We start from the raw sequence: 15,331 nt of genomic DNA, 5'->3' as shown, positions 1-15,331 counted from the left end.
ATTCTTATTTTCCCTTCCTCTCTGTCAGAGTCAGTTTGAGAGCAATGACCATGTGGGGTTTTCTCCAGTCTTTACCACTTTACCAAAGCTCAGCTGTTTATGTATTGTGACGTAAGTGGAAAGAGAAACAATCAGGACAAAAGCACCTCAAGTAAATAAAACACCTGCACAACACATCTGACTATAATGAATGCTTTGTTGAAGGGAGTGAGGCATTCTATTGTGGGTGCAGAAAGATAACATTCAGCCTGCAGGGAAAATAGCTCTATTTTCGTATCTCTTGTTTTCTGTTTTTCTGTTAGAAAATGATCAGGCACAGTGACACAAATGTAGACATTTTTTTAAGGAACAACTGATGCACCATCCCACACTTTTGTCTCATCTACATGTAGACCTTGTCCACATTAAGAATAAGTTTATGTTCTGTGTGTTATCTTTTTGCAAAAGGAGATGCAACTTTTTATACTTTTTTCAATTTCAATCATCGATATTTTATTTAACTCTCAATGGAGCCTATATCCAGTGTTGGGGAGTAACGGAATACATGTAACGCGATTACATATTTAAAATACAAAATATAAGTAACTGTATTCCACTACAGTTACAATTTAAATCACTGGTAATTAGAATACAGTTACATTCAAAAAGTATTTTGATTACTGAAGAGATTACTTTGCATTTTATTGTCATTTGTTTCATTTAATATTTAGTCCTTTCAGATGGAAAACATTTATACATATAAATGATGCGATCCAAAGTGCATTTGAACAGCAGTGAAACACTTTCTTATGATGTGTTACATTCATACGAGCAGACAGAGAAGTAAGTTTGAAGTAAGTTTGGAGCAGAAGAAATAGAAATAAACCTTGTGTAAATTGTCAGCTTTATGCTAAGCTAAAATGCTATTTCTAGACATTTTACATGCACGTTACCAGACATGATCATATTTTTTTATCAAGAAAATTCACTTTAGATCATAATTCCTTTTTTTCTAGTAATACCTTTGATATTAGGGCAAAAATCATAATCTTGATAATCATTTTTGTATCGTTTTCCTGTAAAAATATCTAAAAATCCTTAAAACAAGATCAGTTTGATTTATCTTGTTTTAGGAACAACACTGCATAAGATATTTAGGTTTTTCAGAGAATGTATTTTTAACATGTGTATTTTGTCTTACTGTACTGGCAGAGTTTTTATAGTCAAAACAAGTGAAAAAATCAACCAGTGCTGAAAAAGTAATCCAAAGTATTTAGAATACGTTACTGACCTTGAGTAATCAACGGAATATGTTACAAATGACATTTTACAGCATGTATTCTGTAATCTGTAGTGGAATACATTTAAAAAGTAACCCTCCCAACCCTGCCTATATCTGCATAATCTAGTCTCTGATTTTCATGTCAGCTTCTGTTGCCCAAAAGCAGAGTGTGATGGAAAAGTTTTGAATGTATAATGTATTATGTTATTAGTTATGTTATCATGACTGTGTGTGTAGTGATTTAACAAGTTGTAAATAGTCTTATAGCACATTTTAGGTAGGGATAGAGCAGGTCAATTCAAAAGGAGATTGGAGAAAATGTTTTTTTACAAAAAAGGCTAAATTCATTCATATCCAGAAATCTATTGACCTTCCTTATAAGTTTAACAATTCAACATATATAAAAGTCAAGCTAAAGCTTGACTCAGAGAAATAATAAACATAAACTTTTTAGGGCATTACAGTGCAGAGTTAACAGGAAGCACCTCAACACCAGGAAACAGTCACAAATAAATACAAAAAAGAAAATGCAAATGGCTTCTTTCTGTTGCCTTCCTTGTTTACAGCTGTTAATAAGGCAGAACTATATTATTTGGTAGGACACTTGTCATGCTTTTGCCGAGCAGAAGTCAGAAGGGATTCTAAATGCAGAGAGTGAAACAGGGAAAATATTCTTTTATTTATTCACATGAAGGCAGCAGGATTGAAATACATTTTTTAAAGCTTATGTAAATTTCTGTGCCACTGTAGTGCCACCAGACGGAATTGCAAAACTAATAACTGTTTTCAAATAGTTTTCTCAAACACTGCCCTCTCTCATACATTGGTTGGATAAACAGATATCCATCTCAAAATCATGCCACTGGTTGTGCCAATGTTGCTGTATCAAGTTAGTTGGGATGCTCAAAAAAATAGAGCAATGTTTTGATAGCACCACAATGTTTACACTTTTCAGGGAAATTAACTTGCTAATGGCTTATCTGTCCCTGCATGTTCTGATAACATCGAATAAATTCACACTTTTGCTTTTATTTGCACTAAGGAAGCATTGAAGGCACCTGATTTAAATTTTTAAACCTTATATATGTATCTTTTTTGTTTCCTTCTTTCTCTCTTTCTTGCTCTTCTTCGTGAGTGGATCAGCTCATGCGAAAAGTAAATGTGCATGAGCTCACTGCATCCCCAATGCAGGCTTTGCTTTCACTCTTCACTTTCTCTTTTACTTCTGCCCCTTTTACTTCTGCCTCCCCATTTCTACCCCTTTCTCTCTCTTTCATTGCCATCACTTTTCTCAGGATAACAGACACTCAGCAGTTCTTCACTGGCACTGCTATGAAAAGGAACATTAAAGAAAGCTTGAGTGAGAAACCTTTTGTTGGCACTTAATTACCGGACCTGGATCAGGACCATGCACCACAAGTTTTAGTTTCAGGAGAATAATCCTACAAATGGCTTACTTATAGTTATTTCTGCATATTTAAGGGATAGTTCACTCAAAATGAAACATTTTTCATCATTTACTCACCCTCATGCCATTCCAGATGTGTATGACTTTTTTTCTGCAGAACACAAAGTTTTTTAGAAGAATATCTCAGCTTTGTAGGTCCATACAATGCAAGTGAATGGTGCCCAAATTTTGAAGCTCCAAAAAGCACATAAAGGCAGTATAAAAGTAACCAATTAGACTCCAGTGGTTTAATCCATGTCTACTGAAGAACAGACCAAAATATAACTCCTTTTTCACTATAAATCTTGACATCAGCAGTCTCCTTGGCAATCATGATTTCAAGCTCGATTACACTTCCTAGTGCCATCTGCGCATGCATCAAGCACTAGTTAGTGTAATCGAGCTTGAAATCATGATCATGCCTAGAGACTGCAATGGAAAAATGTACAGTGAGAAAGGAGTTATATTTTGGTCTGTTCTCACCCAAAATGTATTAGATTGCTTAAGAAGACATGGATTAAACCACTGGAGTCATACGGATTACTTTTTAAGATGCCTTTATGTCAGGGGCGTAGCAGTCATAAAAGTCATAAAAGCCCAACTCTTACAGTGCAGAATTAATATTTTACAGTATATATTAATATGTAAGTATGATATACTTGTATTTGTAGTATTTTAAAGATTCAAGTATTGAAAATTAATTGCACAATTTTGCAAAACTAGCTGCAAAATAAAGGGCATGTTGTGGAGCACTTGCTTCTGTTTCACACATGACAATAAAAGATTGAGCACAAGCTGGTCCTGAATAAATTATTTAATCAATTACAATAATGACAATTGTGCATGTGCACATTTTTATTTTTTACTCTGTGCTTGTGCATTGTGGGAAGTGGCTCCAGTGATTTGATTACATTCACCAAATTTCATTCAGATCCATTTAATGATTCATTCAGTGACCATTTCTGGTGATGCCAGAAGGTGGTGACAAATGAGTGCCTTTTGTGAAATTAGTTAGTCACTGAATCAATGATCAAAAGAAAATTTTAATCCTTTAAAATGTGTATGTCTACAGACCTACAAAGAGACTTTAGTAGAGGTTTTAAGCATTATAAGAACAAAGTAAATCAATTAAATCCCTACAGTGAGCTGCTGAGTATGACTTTTATAATAACAACAATAATAGTCTTATATTATTATGAGTTTCAATAACGTCCATACGTTTTGTAGTGAGAATCCCACTGACACCAAAGTATGTGGTGATTTTTGATCACACGTCACTTAAGGTGTGTATGTGTGTGTGTTTATTAATATCAGACGGCCCCTCCCTCCATCCTTGGGCACCAGCTAAGGAGTTTCACTTTAACAGTAAAAGTGAAATTCCAAATGGACCATTCAATAAATTAGAAATATGTAGTTGGAGGGAACTGGTCATCTGGTTAATCAGAAGGATTCATGAGATTCAGCCTAACCCTTTAGAGCTCTTCTGCATCATCAACACAATTAACACACAGTTGTAATAATGTGAGTTTTATTTACAAAAAGATAAACAAGAATAACTAACAAAAACAACAAAATGGTAGTAATATGCTAAAAGATAAAATAAACGAGTAGGTAAATAATGTGCATAGGATGGAAAGATGCAAGTGGTTGAATTGGATGTAGCAATGGCAAAGTATGACTATTATCTTATGAAAGATAATGTGGTTTCTCTGTTAATTCTTAAGGTGAAAACCTTATTCCTATTGAAACAATAACTCAAAGATTATTTGCAAGACATTTGATACACAGGTTATGCAATCTAAAGAACATTAGAAAATCATAAACTGATAGTATACACTAATGCCAAGTTCTCTGGAAAGAGGTTTAGTAGTGATATTTATTTTTGCCTTGATCGATCGATGAGTTCGGTGACCGCGACGTCTTCCACTGGGGCTCAGAACCACGTTACAGTGGGGAAGGAGCTGGATTCCATTTCAACAGTCTTGGACACAAAGAAGCTGAGGAATGCTGATCTCCTGGAAGCACCGAGAGGTTCTTGCAATCTGGAACACGCAGATATACTGCCATTATGTTGGTGCACGATTCATCATCTGGAACACACAGATGCACGAAACTTGAAGAGAGGGTTTGCTTGCCAGAACTTAACCTTGTCGCTGTTATCTCTCTGGTATAGGGATTCCGAACTTGCAGTTGCAATAGTCTCTTATAGAAAGACTTGGTACTTGGTCGATCTTCTACTGTCTCTCGGATGGACACTGAGGACAATGGATGATCTGTTATCCTTTCTCTCATGGAGTGATACTTAGCTTGTTGGATGGTTTATATTCTGTTACATCTCCTACCACTCAGGCCAGTGATTCAGAATGTTCATTATTATTCTGTTATTGCCTCTCTCGTAAAGTGAGACCAGAACAAATGTGTTTTAGAAGTGTATCCTGTTAATGACCCTCTGGACAGGGACTCGGGATGTTGATTATTATCCTGTTATTGCTCCCAAACTTGAACAGCCAGGAACTCAGAACAAAGGTGTGGTCATCCGGAGGATAGTTTTATACCTTCCTGATGAGCAGAAAATTTAAGTTTGTCACTTCTTGTTTCAGGGTTATGATTGGCTGCTGAGATTGGAGGGGGCCCATTCAGTGTGGCTCACCCTCCCTTCTCTGTGTGGAACATTTGCATATTTTAAAATACATAGTTAGAACAATGTCTTTAAAGTGTCATCTATGCATTGTTCCTTTTCCAAACCTCTTCAAAATACTCTTTGAAGATATAAAGACCAAACATGATATTGAAAGATTAAATATTATGCATGCATTAATTTATACCACAATAGTTCAGTTTGTGTGAACTATTGTGCTAATTGAACAACTGCAATTTACATAAACAGTTCTGTGAACAATCATGGAGTGGATGTGTTGCAGTTGGTGTCCATGTTAGGAATAAAAATTTGTGTGTAAAGGTTTGTCTTTGTGGTTTTTTGTTTCAGCTTTTGCAACATAAAATGTTTAAAATGTTGCTAAGACACCACCCATGAACCAATGAGAAGTCTTCTCCAATGTCTTGGAAGGTCCGGGGCCTTACTTTCTGAAGTATCTGGTAGTTGTCCAAGCAGCTTATCTGGTGGCTGTGCTTGGCATTTGTTTGTGTTGGTCCTGCCACGATCCAATCAAAATGGAGCCACTCTTCTTTGCCTTGACAGTTAGGGAGGGGCTCTGCCATAAACTGATTCATGGAATGTCATCTGGTCTGATGGTTCACCACAGTTTTCATGTATAAAAAGCATCTACATATCTATTCACTTCAGTAAAATGCCTAAGTGTTCTAAGAATACAGCAGATCCTTTTTTCTTACAGTTTGTCGGATGTACACCAAAGTAGAGGTAAAAAACAGGAGCTGATATTAAAAATATCTTTATAAATTTAACACAAAAAAACTGTCAGGAATCAGCAGAGGCAGGACCTAAATGCAGAGTAAAAAGGGAATTTATTTAAACAAAAAACAAAAAACAAACAAACATAAACTGCCCGAAGGGGGAAAAACGCAGTCCAATGCAGTCACCCTCTGAAGTGGGACTGGGGCAGACGAATACGGACCAGGACCGACCAGAACTGACAGAATAGATCAGGTAAAGGGAACAGGACCGATATGAGATGTGAAACAAGACGAACTCGCACTGGACAGCACACACGAGGAGACTAAAATAGGGAGAGAAATCAAACAGGTTAACAGACAGGGCAGTTGTGACTAATGAACTAATAAGCAAACAAAGAGGTGGGGAATGACGCAAGACAGAGAGACACGCAGCAGAACAGAAACAAAACAAAAATATGTGCTCTCACAAGACACAAAGACCTCATGAATTTCACCTGTGATTGGCTGGATGGTTGCTCAATCAGCCAAAAGTAACAAAACGCAAAGAATACTGTATACAAATCCACCATTTGGACTTGGTATGGGTTTAGCTTGAAAAAGTGCGGGGTACCAAATCACCTTTTTAAAGAGTGCGGAGGATGTGTACCCCATGTCCCCCGCGGCTGCTATGCCCTTGCTTTATGTATTTTTGTAGCTTCAATGTGAGAGACTTTTTATTTTTGGAGTGAAATATTGCTTTAACCTCCTGAGACCTGGACGAGATTGCTGTGTGAATTTTCTATTTCCCTTTATGAATTGTAACTAGTTGCACCTGATAACCATGCAAACAAATTAATTTCTAAGAACAACAAATAGTTTGCCAGTCGGTATGTTTTGGAATTTTTAATTAATGCCAAGCTATAGAAAGTCAGCTTTGTGTATCACATTTTATATTACATTTTTTTTTTCTATTTTGGCAACAAAATCTCAAAGTTCTCTCTCTGCATTGTTAAACAAAATATAGCATTTCCATCACTAAGAAATGTATACATACAATAAAGTTACCAATATTAAAATTAGGGATGTGCGAGACTAGTCAATTAGACGGTTCTGAAGCTGCTAGTCGACACTGGAATTACTAGGAAATGTATAGCATTTGAAATATCAGAAATGATCTTCATCAATTCTGAATCAAAGTAATGGCCAACATAGTCCAATGGCTGCCAACCATGTTGAAATTGAAATGGCTTAACCTACAGAGTTTTTTGTATGAATGCACTGATCTCAGAACAGTTTGAAAGGCACCTTATTTTAATCTTATCTCCAAATACAACCTTCGAAGGCAGCATTCCCAATGGTGATTATGCCCACTGGGTCTAAATATAGTCCCAATGTCCTCGTACAAGGACAAAGTAATCAAGTATGTTTTCTCCTGATAAATCACTGACATTTTCAAATTGGCACATCTTCAATGTAAAAACTTAATGAGGTTTCTTACCAGATGCACTTTTGTTTGGTCTGCTCACACAGCAGCATTTTACTGCAATTGGCACCATCTTGTTTTGTCATATGATGTCATGCTTTGATAATTTAACCATTAAATGAAAGCCTAAAGTCTCCTGATATGAGGATAGTCGGTTTAAATTAATTTAAATTATATATAGGTTACAGGGAAGCCAAAATTAAATGTCCTGTTATGAGGATGCAGGGTCGCACAAGGTTAAGGTGGAATAGAAGAGTATTTTAACAACAAAAACTTTCCACACCATATTTAACTAGTTTGTGTACCAGGACATACTCCTTTACAGTCTCTGAGTGTGGTTATGTGCTGACGATGTCCTCACTGGCCAGGTCACACAAGATGCCATCACTTGCACTTCCTTTCTGCCTGCTGAGCAGCATGCCCAGGGGAAGGGACCAATCAGCAGGTTATTATGGCCTGGTCGACAAGGTTCCACCCTGCTTTAATCTATAAGAGGAATTCAGGCTGGAAAGATTAACTGGGCTGAAGGGTCAGCGATCTGCCCCAGTGTCTTCTGTCCTGCCTGAAGGTCTTAAGGGTGATGGGGGTTAGAGGACCAGTCATTTATGGAGAACTTTAAAGAGTGCCACCAGAAATTAACTGCCCAAACAGGGATAGATTGTACATTCTGTACAGTGGCTCAGTGAAAAGTGACTGACTGGTACGACTGAGTTTTCCATTGGTTACTGTATTACAGGGGTCATATCACAAATTTTTTAATCATTTAACTTTTTCCCTGAGGTGCACTTTTGATGTTTTTGTGCAATAATATTTATAATTTTTTTTCAGGATAATTTCCCACCCTTTCTATGAATTAAACGGGCCATACAGTTGAACTGTTTCATCCTTCAATAGTAGAATCTTTGTAATGCTGTCTTTGCAGTTCACCCATAAACGAAAATTCTGTCATCATTTACTCACCCTCATTTTGTTCCAAACCCCTATGACTTTTCGACTTTGTATGAAACACAGAATTATTTTGAGGTACCAATAATACCTCTTCATGACTGCTTGGGTCAAATTTCTGTATCCTGAATAGGTGTTGTTAATGTGTAAATGTGGGCAGTCATTATCTGTCTTATGTCAGAAAGTTGCAGAACAAGTTGATTTTGCTACTTAGTTCCAATAGATGCTCTTTTTCTAAATGTTACAGTGTTTTCATAGTATAATGAACTCTTTTATTTCAAAAGATCAAGGAAACTTTGTTTCCAAAATATGAAAGTATTTTTTTAATATGGTCAAGTCTAGTGACACTGGGCCTGAGTAGAAACAGACTGATCTCACAGTGAAATTGGAAACAGTAGGTTGAATTTTCTATAGCTAAAATCGGCCTGTGCTTACTGATATTAGAAACACTGCCCCCAGTGGCCAAAGCAGTAAGCGTTGTTGGGAGTATGGGCACATGTGAGATCCATTTTCCGGGTGAAATGTTCCCGGAGTTGTTTTCAGCTGTACAGGCTGTTATAATGAAGAGGAATTCATATTTTATAAACTGAATCCCCCAACCGAAACCCTAAACCTAACCATAAGTGGTGTTAATATTAGAGGGGAAAATGCAACCTCCAAATCGTGCTCGTCACTGATTATGTGAAACAATTACTTCTTGATTTCATTGCTGGATGTAAACACAGGTCTCCCATGCTGTTAATGGAACGCACTTCCAGTTGTGCCACAGGAGAAGGTAAACACACTTGAGTTCTAAGAATGCAAAAATGTCTGATGGGAGATGGCGACTGTCAGTGAGTCGGCTTAATGTGTCTGATCCTAGGGTACTGTATCTCTTGGACACACATGCCGACTTCCCGTGCAACCATGTTGTGAGAAAGCGGCAAAGATTTTCAAAGGAAGGTACTTGAGCCCACCGTTCATGTCTTCAGTGCTGTTAATTAGATTTGTCTAGTCTAAATGAACAGCTGGTGGACTAAATGGTCAGCCTAGTCTAAAGTACCATATCTTCAAAGGTCAATACACAGAGTGCTAGCATGGCCCTACAGAATATAGTAATAAAAACAGTTCTTCTAGATTTCTGCTTTGTTTGGACAATAACCCTTCTGCTGATATTATATCTCAATGCTAACATTGTTCACTACTCTGACTTCAGTCCATATAAGTGCATGGCAAGTGTACACACAGACTCCTCTAGCCCTGAAATGAGAGCTTTGGTGATGCCTGACCCAAATAGACCACCCCATGCCTCAGGGTGCGAGTTTATCACACCTTTTCCATCTGAGATTTTCTCCAGCTCTCAAAACTATATGTATTTTTATGGATTGGCTTGAAGTATGAAGTATAATATGTCTGTGTGCTTGTTAATTGTGATATGTTTGTGTGTGCAAGTTATGAAATACCAAAGTAGCAGATGGAGTGAACAGGTGGCATGCAGTGTGTGTGGGTTAGTACACATTTGTTTTTCTTTTGTGTTGGTCAGCATGTTATGGTGAGTGAGTGAGTGGGTTGGTGGGTTGGTTCTATAAGGGTAGTTGACAAATGTTGAAAAGGTTCCTGAGAAGGCTAAATATATGAGGCTAAACAGAAGACTAAACAAGGCTTCATATTATAGAGCTGTTCAGCTTACAGCACTAAAACCCAGATGAGAATTAGCATTTTTGAGCACTGAGTTCCCTTAGGAATTGCTAATGGGTTTTTAGAATAGTGGTTGTCAATTTATGATGAGTAAGATAATGTCTGTGGTTAACATTACTAACGAAACTTTCTGTTGTTTGTGTTGTTTTATAACATAAAGGACATAGGCATAATTCAAATAAAAAAAAAAACATTTTGTGCTTTTTACTAACAATTTGATTCATAGGGACTTCAACGGTTGATTTGTCAAGCATATCTGTGTTGTAGACCTTTTTTAGCAACTTGTGGGCAGTTTAGGCAGCTAGTTTTTTATCAAATAAAATAATTTAAAATTCCACAGGGAACCCATGAAGAATTAGCCTTATGGGTTGGCCTTCTCTCATCATTTACTCACCCTCATGCCATCCAGATGTGTATGACTTTCTTTCTTCTGCTGAACACAAACACAGATTTATCACAGCTGTGTTGGTCCTTTTGATGCAAGTGAATGGTCTCTGAGTGTGAATCTCCACTTTCACTTTTAGATATGAAAGTGCAACTAAACAGGCGTCACTTTCAGATGTAAAAGTAAAAGTAAAAGTGGAGATTTATAGTTAAAAAGTACTTAATTATTGATTTCTTACACACACTTATCATATCGCTTCAGAAGACATGGATTAAACCACTGGAGTCTTATGGATTACTTTTATGCTGCTTTTATCTGCGTTTTGGACTTTCTTATTTCTGGCCATCATTCACTTGCATTGAAAGGACCAACAGAGATGAAATATTCTTCTATAAATCTTAATTTGTGTTCAGCAGCTATAGGCTGTAATCAACACTTGCTTTTGTACTGACATTCTGTCTGTCTTTCATTTAATTTTTCCTTTCTTTTTTATAGCTTTCAAGACACAATTGGTGTGCTGTGTCTTTCAAAAGGAAATCCTTGAGCATTGCTTTCAGCCGAAAGGGGATGCAGAGAAATGGCAAGAGAGACTATTATAATTTTTGGTTCAGGCTTCTTTGAGAAGTAAACCAGTGCAACATCCAACAAACATGGAATCCTTATAGAACTAAAGAGCCAATAAAACAGAGAGGGAAGACAGGAAAGAAGGACAGAAAGTAATGATCAAACGCTGCCCCCCTCCATAAATGGTGGACATTCCCACTGGGAGTCCGACAGGCAGGTTGCACGAACTGGAGTTCAGAGGTTAATGAGCATGGAGGAGGAGCAGGGAGGGGGTTTGGGTTCAAAATGAGATTGACAGCCAGATAGCAACAATCTAAAAGCAGGGCTGAGCCACGCTAGAAGACCTTGTCTATGACATGACTATCACAAAAGCAAAGGTAAGAGGAGGAATACAGTGTGGCCCAAAAAAGTATTCGGACACTTTTGGACTTAAGAATGATTTAGAATGAATTCCACATAAAAATGTCTGAATGTCATTGCATTCAAGACAAAATATAAAAGCAAGTGTCATGTGCAAACAAACTGGGAAAAAAAAGTCTTAATTAGTATTTTTGTCTTCAGTAAAAATATCGAAACATTCTTAAAACAGGATATATATATATGATATATATATATATATATATACTGTACCTGACATTTTAGAGAAAAATCTAACTAAATTTAGTGAGATTTATGCTTAAAACAAGAAAAAACTATTTGCCAGTGGGGTAAGAAAAATAAACTTGATTCAAAGGGAAAATAATTTTTTTGTTTGTTTGTTTTCTTGTTTTAAGCTTAAAGTTGGCAAAATTTTGTCAGATTTCTCTGAAAACAAAACGTATCTTATGCTATTTTGCTTGTCAAGTAAATATATCTTGTTTTACGAACGTTTTTATACTTTTACTGGAAAACAAGACAAAAATACTGAGTAAGAAAATGATTTTTTGCGTTGGGCTTTTCTCAGAACTACACTTTTCTGAGCCATTTTTGCAGTGACTTTCAAGCAAGTCAGTAACCCGGAAATTCACACAGGGAACCACGGGTGTATTTTATCACATTAACTGTTTGACGACCTGTACCAATATGTTTGAACAATATATCTATTGTTTTATTATCCTAAACCTAACAGACATTTTGTGATATGTTTTGCTTAAAAAGTGTGCGTTATACATGAAAATAAAAGCCATTTGGTTTGATATTTTATAATATAATGCAGAGACATTCATACTTTTTGGAATTTTCCAGGTTTAATACAAGTTAATCTCAATCGACAGCATTTGTGGAAAAATACTGATTACCACAAAAAGAATGTCGACGCGTCCCTCCTTTTCTTTAAAAAAAGCAAAAATCAAAGTTACAGTGAGGCACTTACAATTGAAGTGAATGGGGCACATTTTTGGAGGGTTAAAAGGCAGAAATGTGAAGCTTATAATTGTATAAAAGCATTTATGTACATTTTTCTGTTAAAACTCATGGATTATATAAGCTGTAAATTTGTTTATATTGTCATTTTTACAGTCATGTTAGGGTTTGGCAACAAAGTTGTAAAACTGGATATAAAATGTACACAGAAAAGGTTAGAGATTATATCACACTAAAATCATGTTAACACACATATTGTTTATGTCTTGTGGTAATACTTTTGAAATTGAGAATTTTAACATTTACAGATTGGCCCCATTTACTTCCATTGAAGTGTCTCACTGGAACCCCCAATTCATATTATGAATCAAATTCTGTCGATTGAGCTTAACTTGTATTGAACCCAAAATATTTAAGTATGATAAAACAAGTGTCCAAATGCTTTCTGTCTTGATTTTGATCAGTATACTGTATCTATTGTTTTATCATTTGGAACCTACTGTAACAAATTTATTTTTCAATGCTTGGCTTGAAAAGTATGCTTGTACTATCATATAAAATATATGCCATTTGGTTTATATTGTTTTTAAATGTGACCTACAGAAAGTTTTCGGGTTAAACACAAGTTAAGCTCAGTTGACGGCATTTGTGGCATAATGTTGATTACCACAAACAATAATTTGGAACAATCCCTTGTTTTGTTTTGTTTTTTAATTAAAAATCGTGCTTACGGTAAGTCACAGTAAAAGTGAATGGGGCCAGTCAATAAACATTAAAATACAAACTGATTCAAAAGTATAGCCACAAAATGTTAACATTATATGTGTTAACAGGATTTTAGTGCGATTAAACAGTGTAATCTGGTAAACACCGTAACACTATTAAATCTTGATTTTTTTCACACTGGACACATTTGGACACATAAGTGTATAAAATCCTTTTTTTGGTCCATTGTACACTCTTAGAAAAAAGGTTCTTTGGGGTTCTATTTAGAACCCTAGGGTTCTTTTCTCAGCTCCAAAGAACACTTTACGCCAAAAAGGTTCTATTTACAAAGATTTACAGAAAAAAGAACCCTTTTTGCACAAAAGGGTTTTTGGGTTGACAATTGTATATGCGGATGCATAAATTACATTATTGAAAGTTTTGTTTATAAATAGTTTTGAACACTACACTACATTACTGTTGCATTTGCATTTCATACTACAGAAAAATAAAGATTTTACAAGGTACTTCTAGAGCTTTGGGTTTGATTAGAAAATAACAAATTACAGATGTTCAGATCCAATGTCCTCTCTCTTTTAGATGACAGGTTTATCTTAATATTAATATACAGTCTATAGTCTATTCTTGACTCATAATTCAACAAAAAATTCAAAAAATGTTGTTTATCATGAACAGCAAAAAAACTTGAGCATGTAGGGCTGTTTTTTTCCTCCTATCTACATAGTGCAAAGGTACATTTAAAGCAAGTGATCAAAACGTGTGAGGATCCTATTTCAAATTTTAACGGCCACGGAAAGTCGGTTGAGCTGATATCTTGAGGGTGACGTTACCCTGGTAAGTAAGACTTATAAATTAATTTGTTGATAAATTTTATGTTATTTGTATTTATTTTGACCTAACTCCTTGTCATTTATGACTTACATATTTATTTCAGCATGCACAAAGAATAAATGTCGACAAAACTGTTTCATCCAGACCTGCGATATTCTCCACCAGGAGGTAAATAATTTTAAACTTGAATCACTAAAATCTCTTATGGGTTGACTAGTAATCCTGGTACAAGGTTATGTTACAATTTCATTTTCTTTGCATCTAGAAAACATGTGAAAAATAAAAACAAGTTTCCATGAGCACATCAGAGCATTGAATTAAGCCAACTGCACTGATATAAAGAAATGAATCAAGCTCTATCTATTCAATAGCTACATGTATATGTCAAATGTCCAAAGTCAAAGAGAGGATGTGATGGAAATGTTTCAATTTCTCAACTTGTGTATATTTGTTGTTTGTAGATTTACTGTCTTGTACAAAAATATGATAATTAGGGCCTATGTATTTTTTTTTTTATTGAAGAAGCCATATTAATAGACCATGGGTTTTTAGCAAAGACCTTCACCTAATTCAGAGCACTTCTGAAGTTCTGGCCATCAACATCATCACCCTTAAAAAAGGGATCTATATAGAACCTTTTAGGGGTTCCAGATATGAAGCAAGCGATAGAACCCTTTAGGGTTCTTATTTATATCGAACCTTTACTTCTAAGAGTGTATGCATGAAACCAGAGATAACAAAGACATAAGACATGTATGAATTAAAACCCCCAAGAATAGTATAGCGGTATGAAATGTAAGAATCTCCACAATAATAAACCCCATGATTATATTGTTAAATCCATTAAAGAAGGCCATTAAAGTCTATTTGATGAAGAACTCACACATCTCTTGCACTGTCAGCACATGGCCTGGATTTTGCACTGCATTATGGCGTCCTAATTACATAATTTAGGTACCAAGATTTAGCCTTGGGCAGTGGGTACACTGTAGTGTGTTTGCCTGGACTAACCCAGAGTGGGATGAATGGGAGTGGGGGTGTGTGTGCAGCATTAATTTAGGGAAGTGAATTTAAAATTCAGATGGTGGGATAACAGCCGGTTGGGTTTGAATAGGGGGCAAACAGGGAGGGGTAAAGAGGGGACTATGGGAAGGATGTACTGATCCCTTTCTTCAGTCTCTGGGCCTATCTTTTGCTGGCAGGTGGCCACATCTACCCTCTCTTCAAATACATGACATCACCTTTGGTACTGCCTGCAATGTTGCCGCAGCAACAACTGGCCAAGGCCTATGTGTCCAGTCACATCTCCTCTGGGAGAGG

General features: G+C 36.2%; 1 protein-coding gene across 4 annotated transcripts in view; it reads left to right on the top strand.

Annotated features, from left to right (window-relative positions):
• LOC127455951 (rho family-interacting cell polarization regulator 1-like) overlaps window positions 1-15,331 on the top strand; it is a 137,043-nt gene that overhangs the window by 11,620 nt on the left and 110,092 nt on the right. Inside the window, exons 1-2 of one of the 4 annotated variants that reach the window (XM_051724155.1) lie at window positions 9,853-9,973; window positions 11,045-14,179. The exons of 1 other annotated variant lie outside the window; for it this stretch is intronic. In XM_051724155.1, the coding sequence (XP_051580115.1) occupies window positions 14,093-14,179 (87 nt within the window). In that variant the 5' untranslated portion in view covers window positions 9,853-9,973; window positions 11,045-14,092. Of the gene's footprint in view, window positions 1-9,852; window positions 9,974-11,044; window positions 14,180-15,331 lie in introns of those variants that run through there. 2 more of the 4 variants (XM_051724152.1, XM_051724151.1) reach the window with 2 other exon arrangements.

The sequence above is a fragment of the Myxocyprinus asiaticus genome, chromosome 18 (assembly GCF_019703515.2).
Source record: "Myxocyprinus asiaticus isolate MX2 ecotype Aquarium Trade chromosome 18, UBuf_Myxa_2, whole genome shotgun sequence".
Lineage (NCBI taxonomy): Eukaryota > Metazoa > Chordata > Actinopteri > Cypriniformes > Catostomidae > Myxocyprinus > Myxocyprinus asiaticus.
This window is presented reverse-complemented; position numbering and strand designations above follow the sequence as displayed.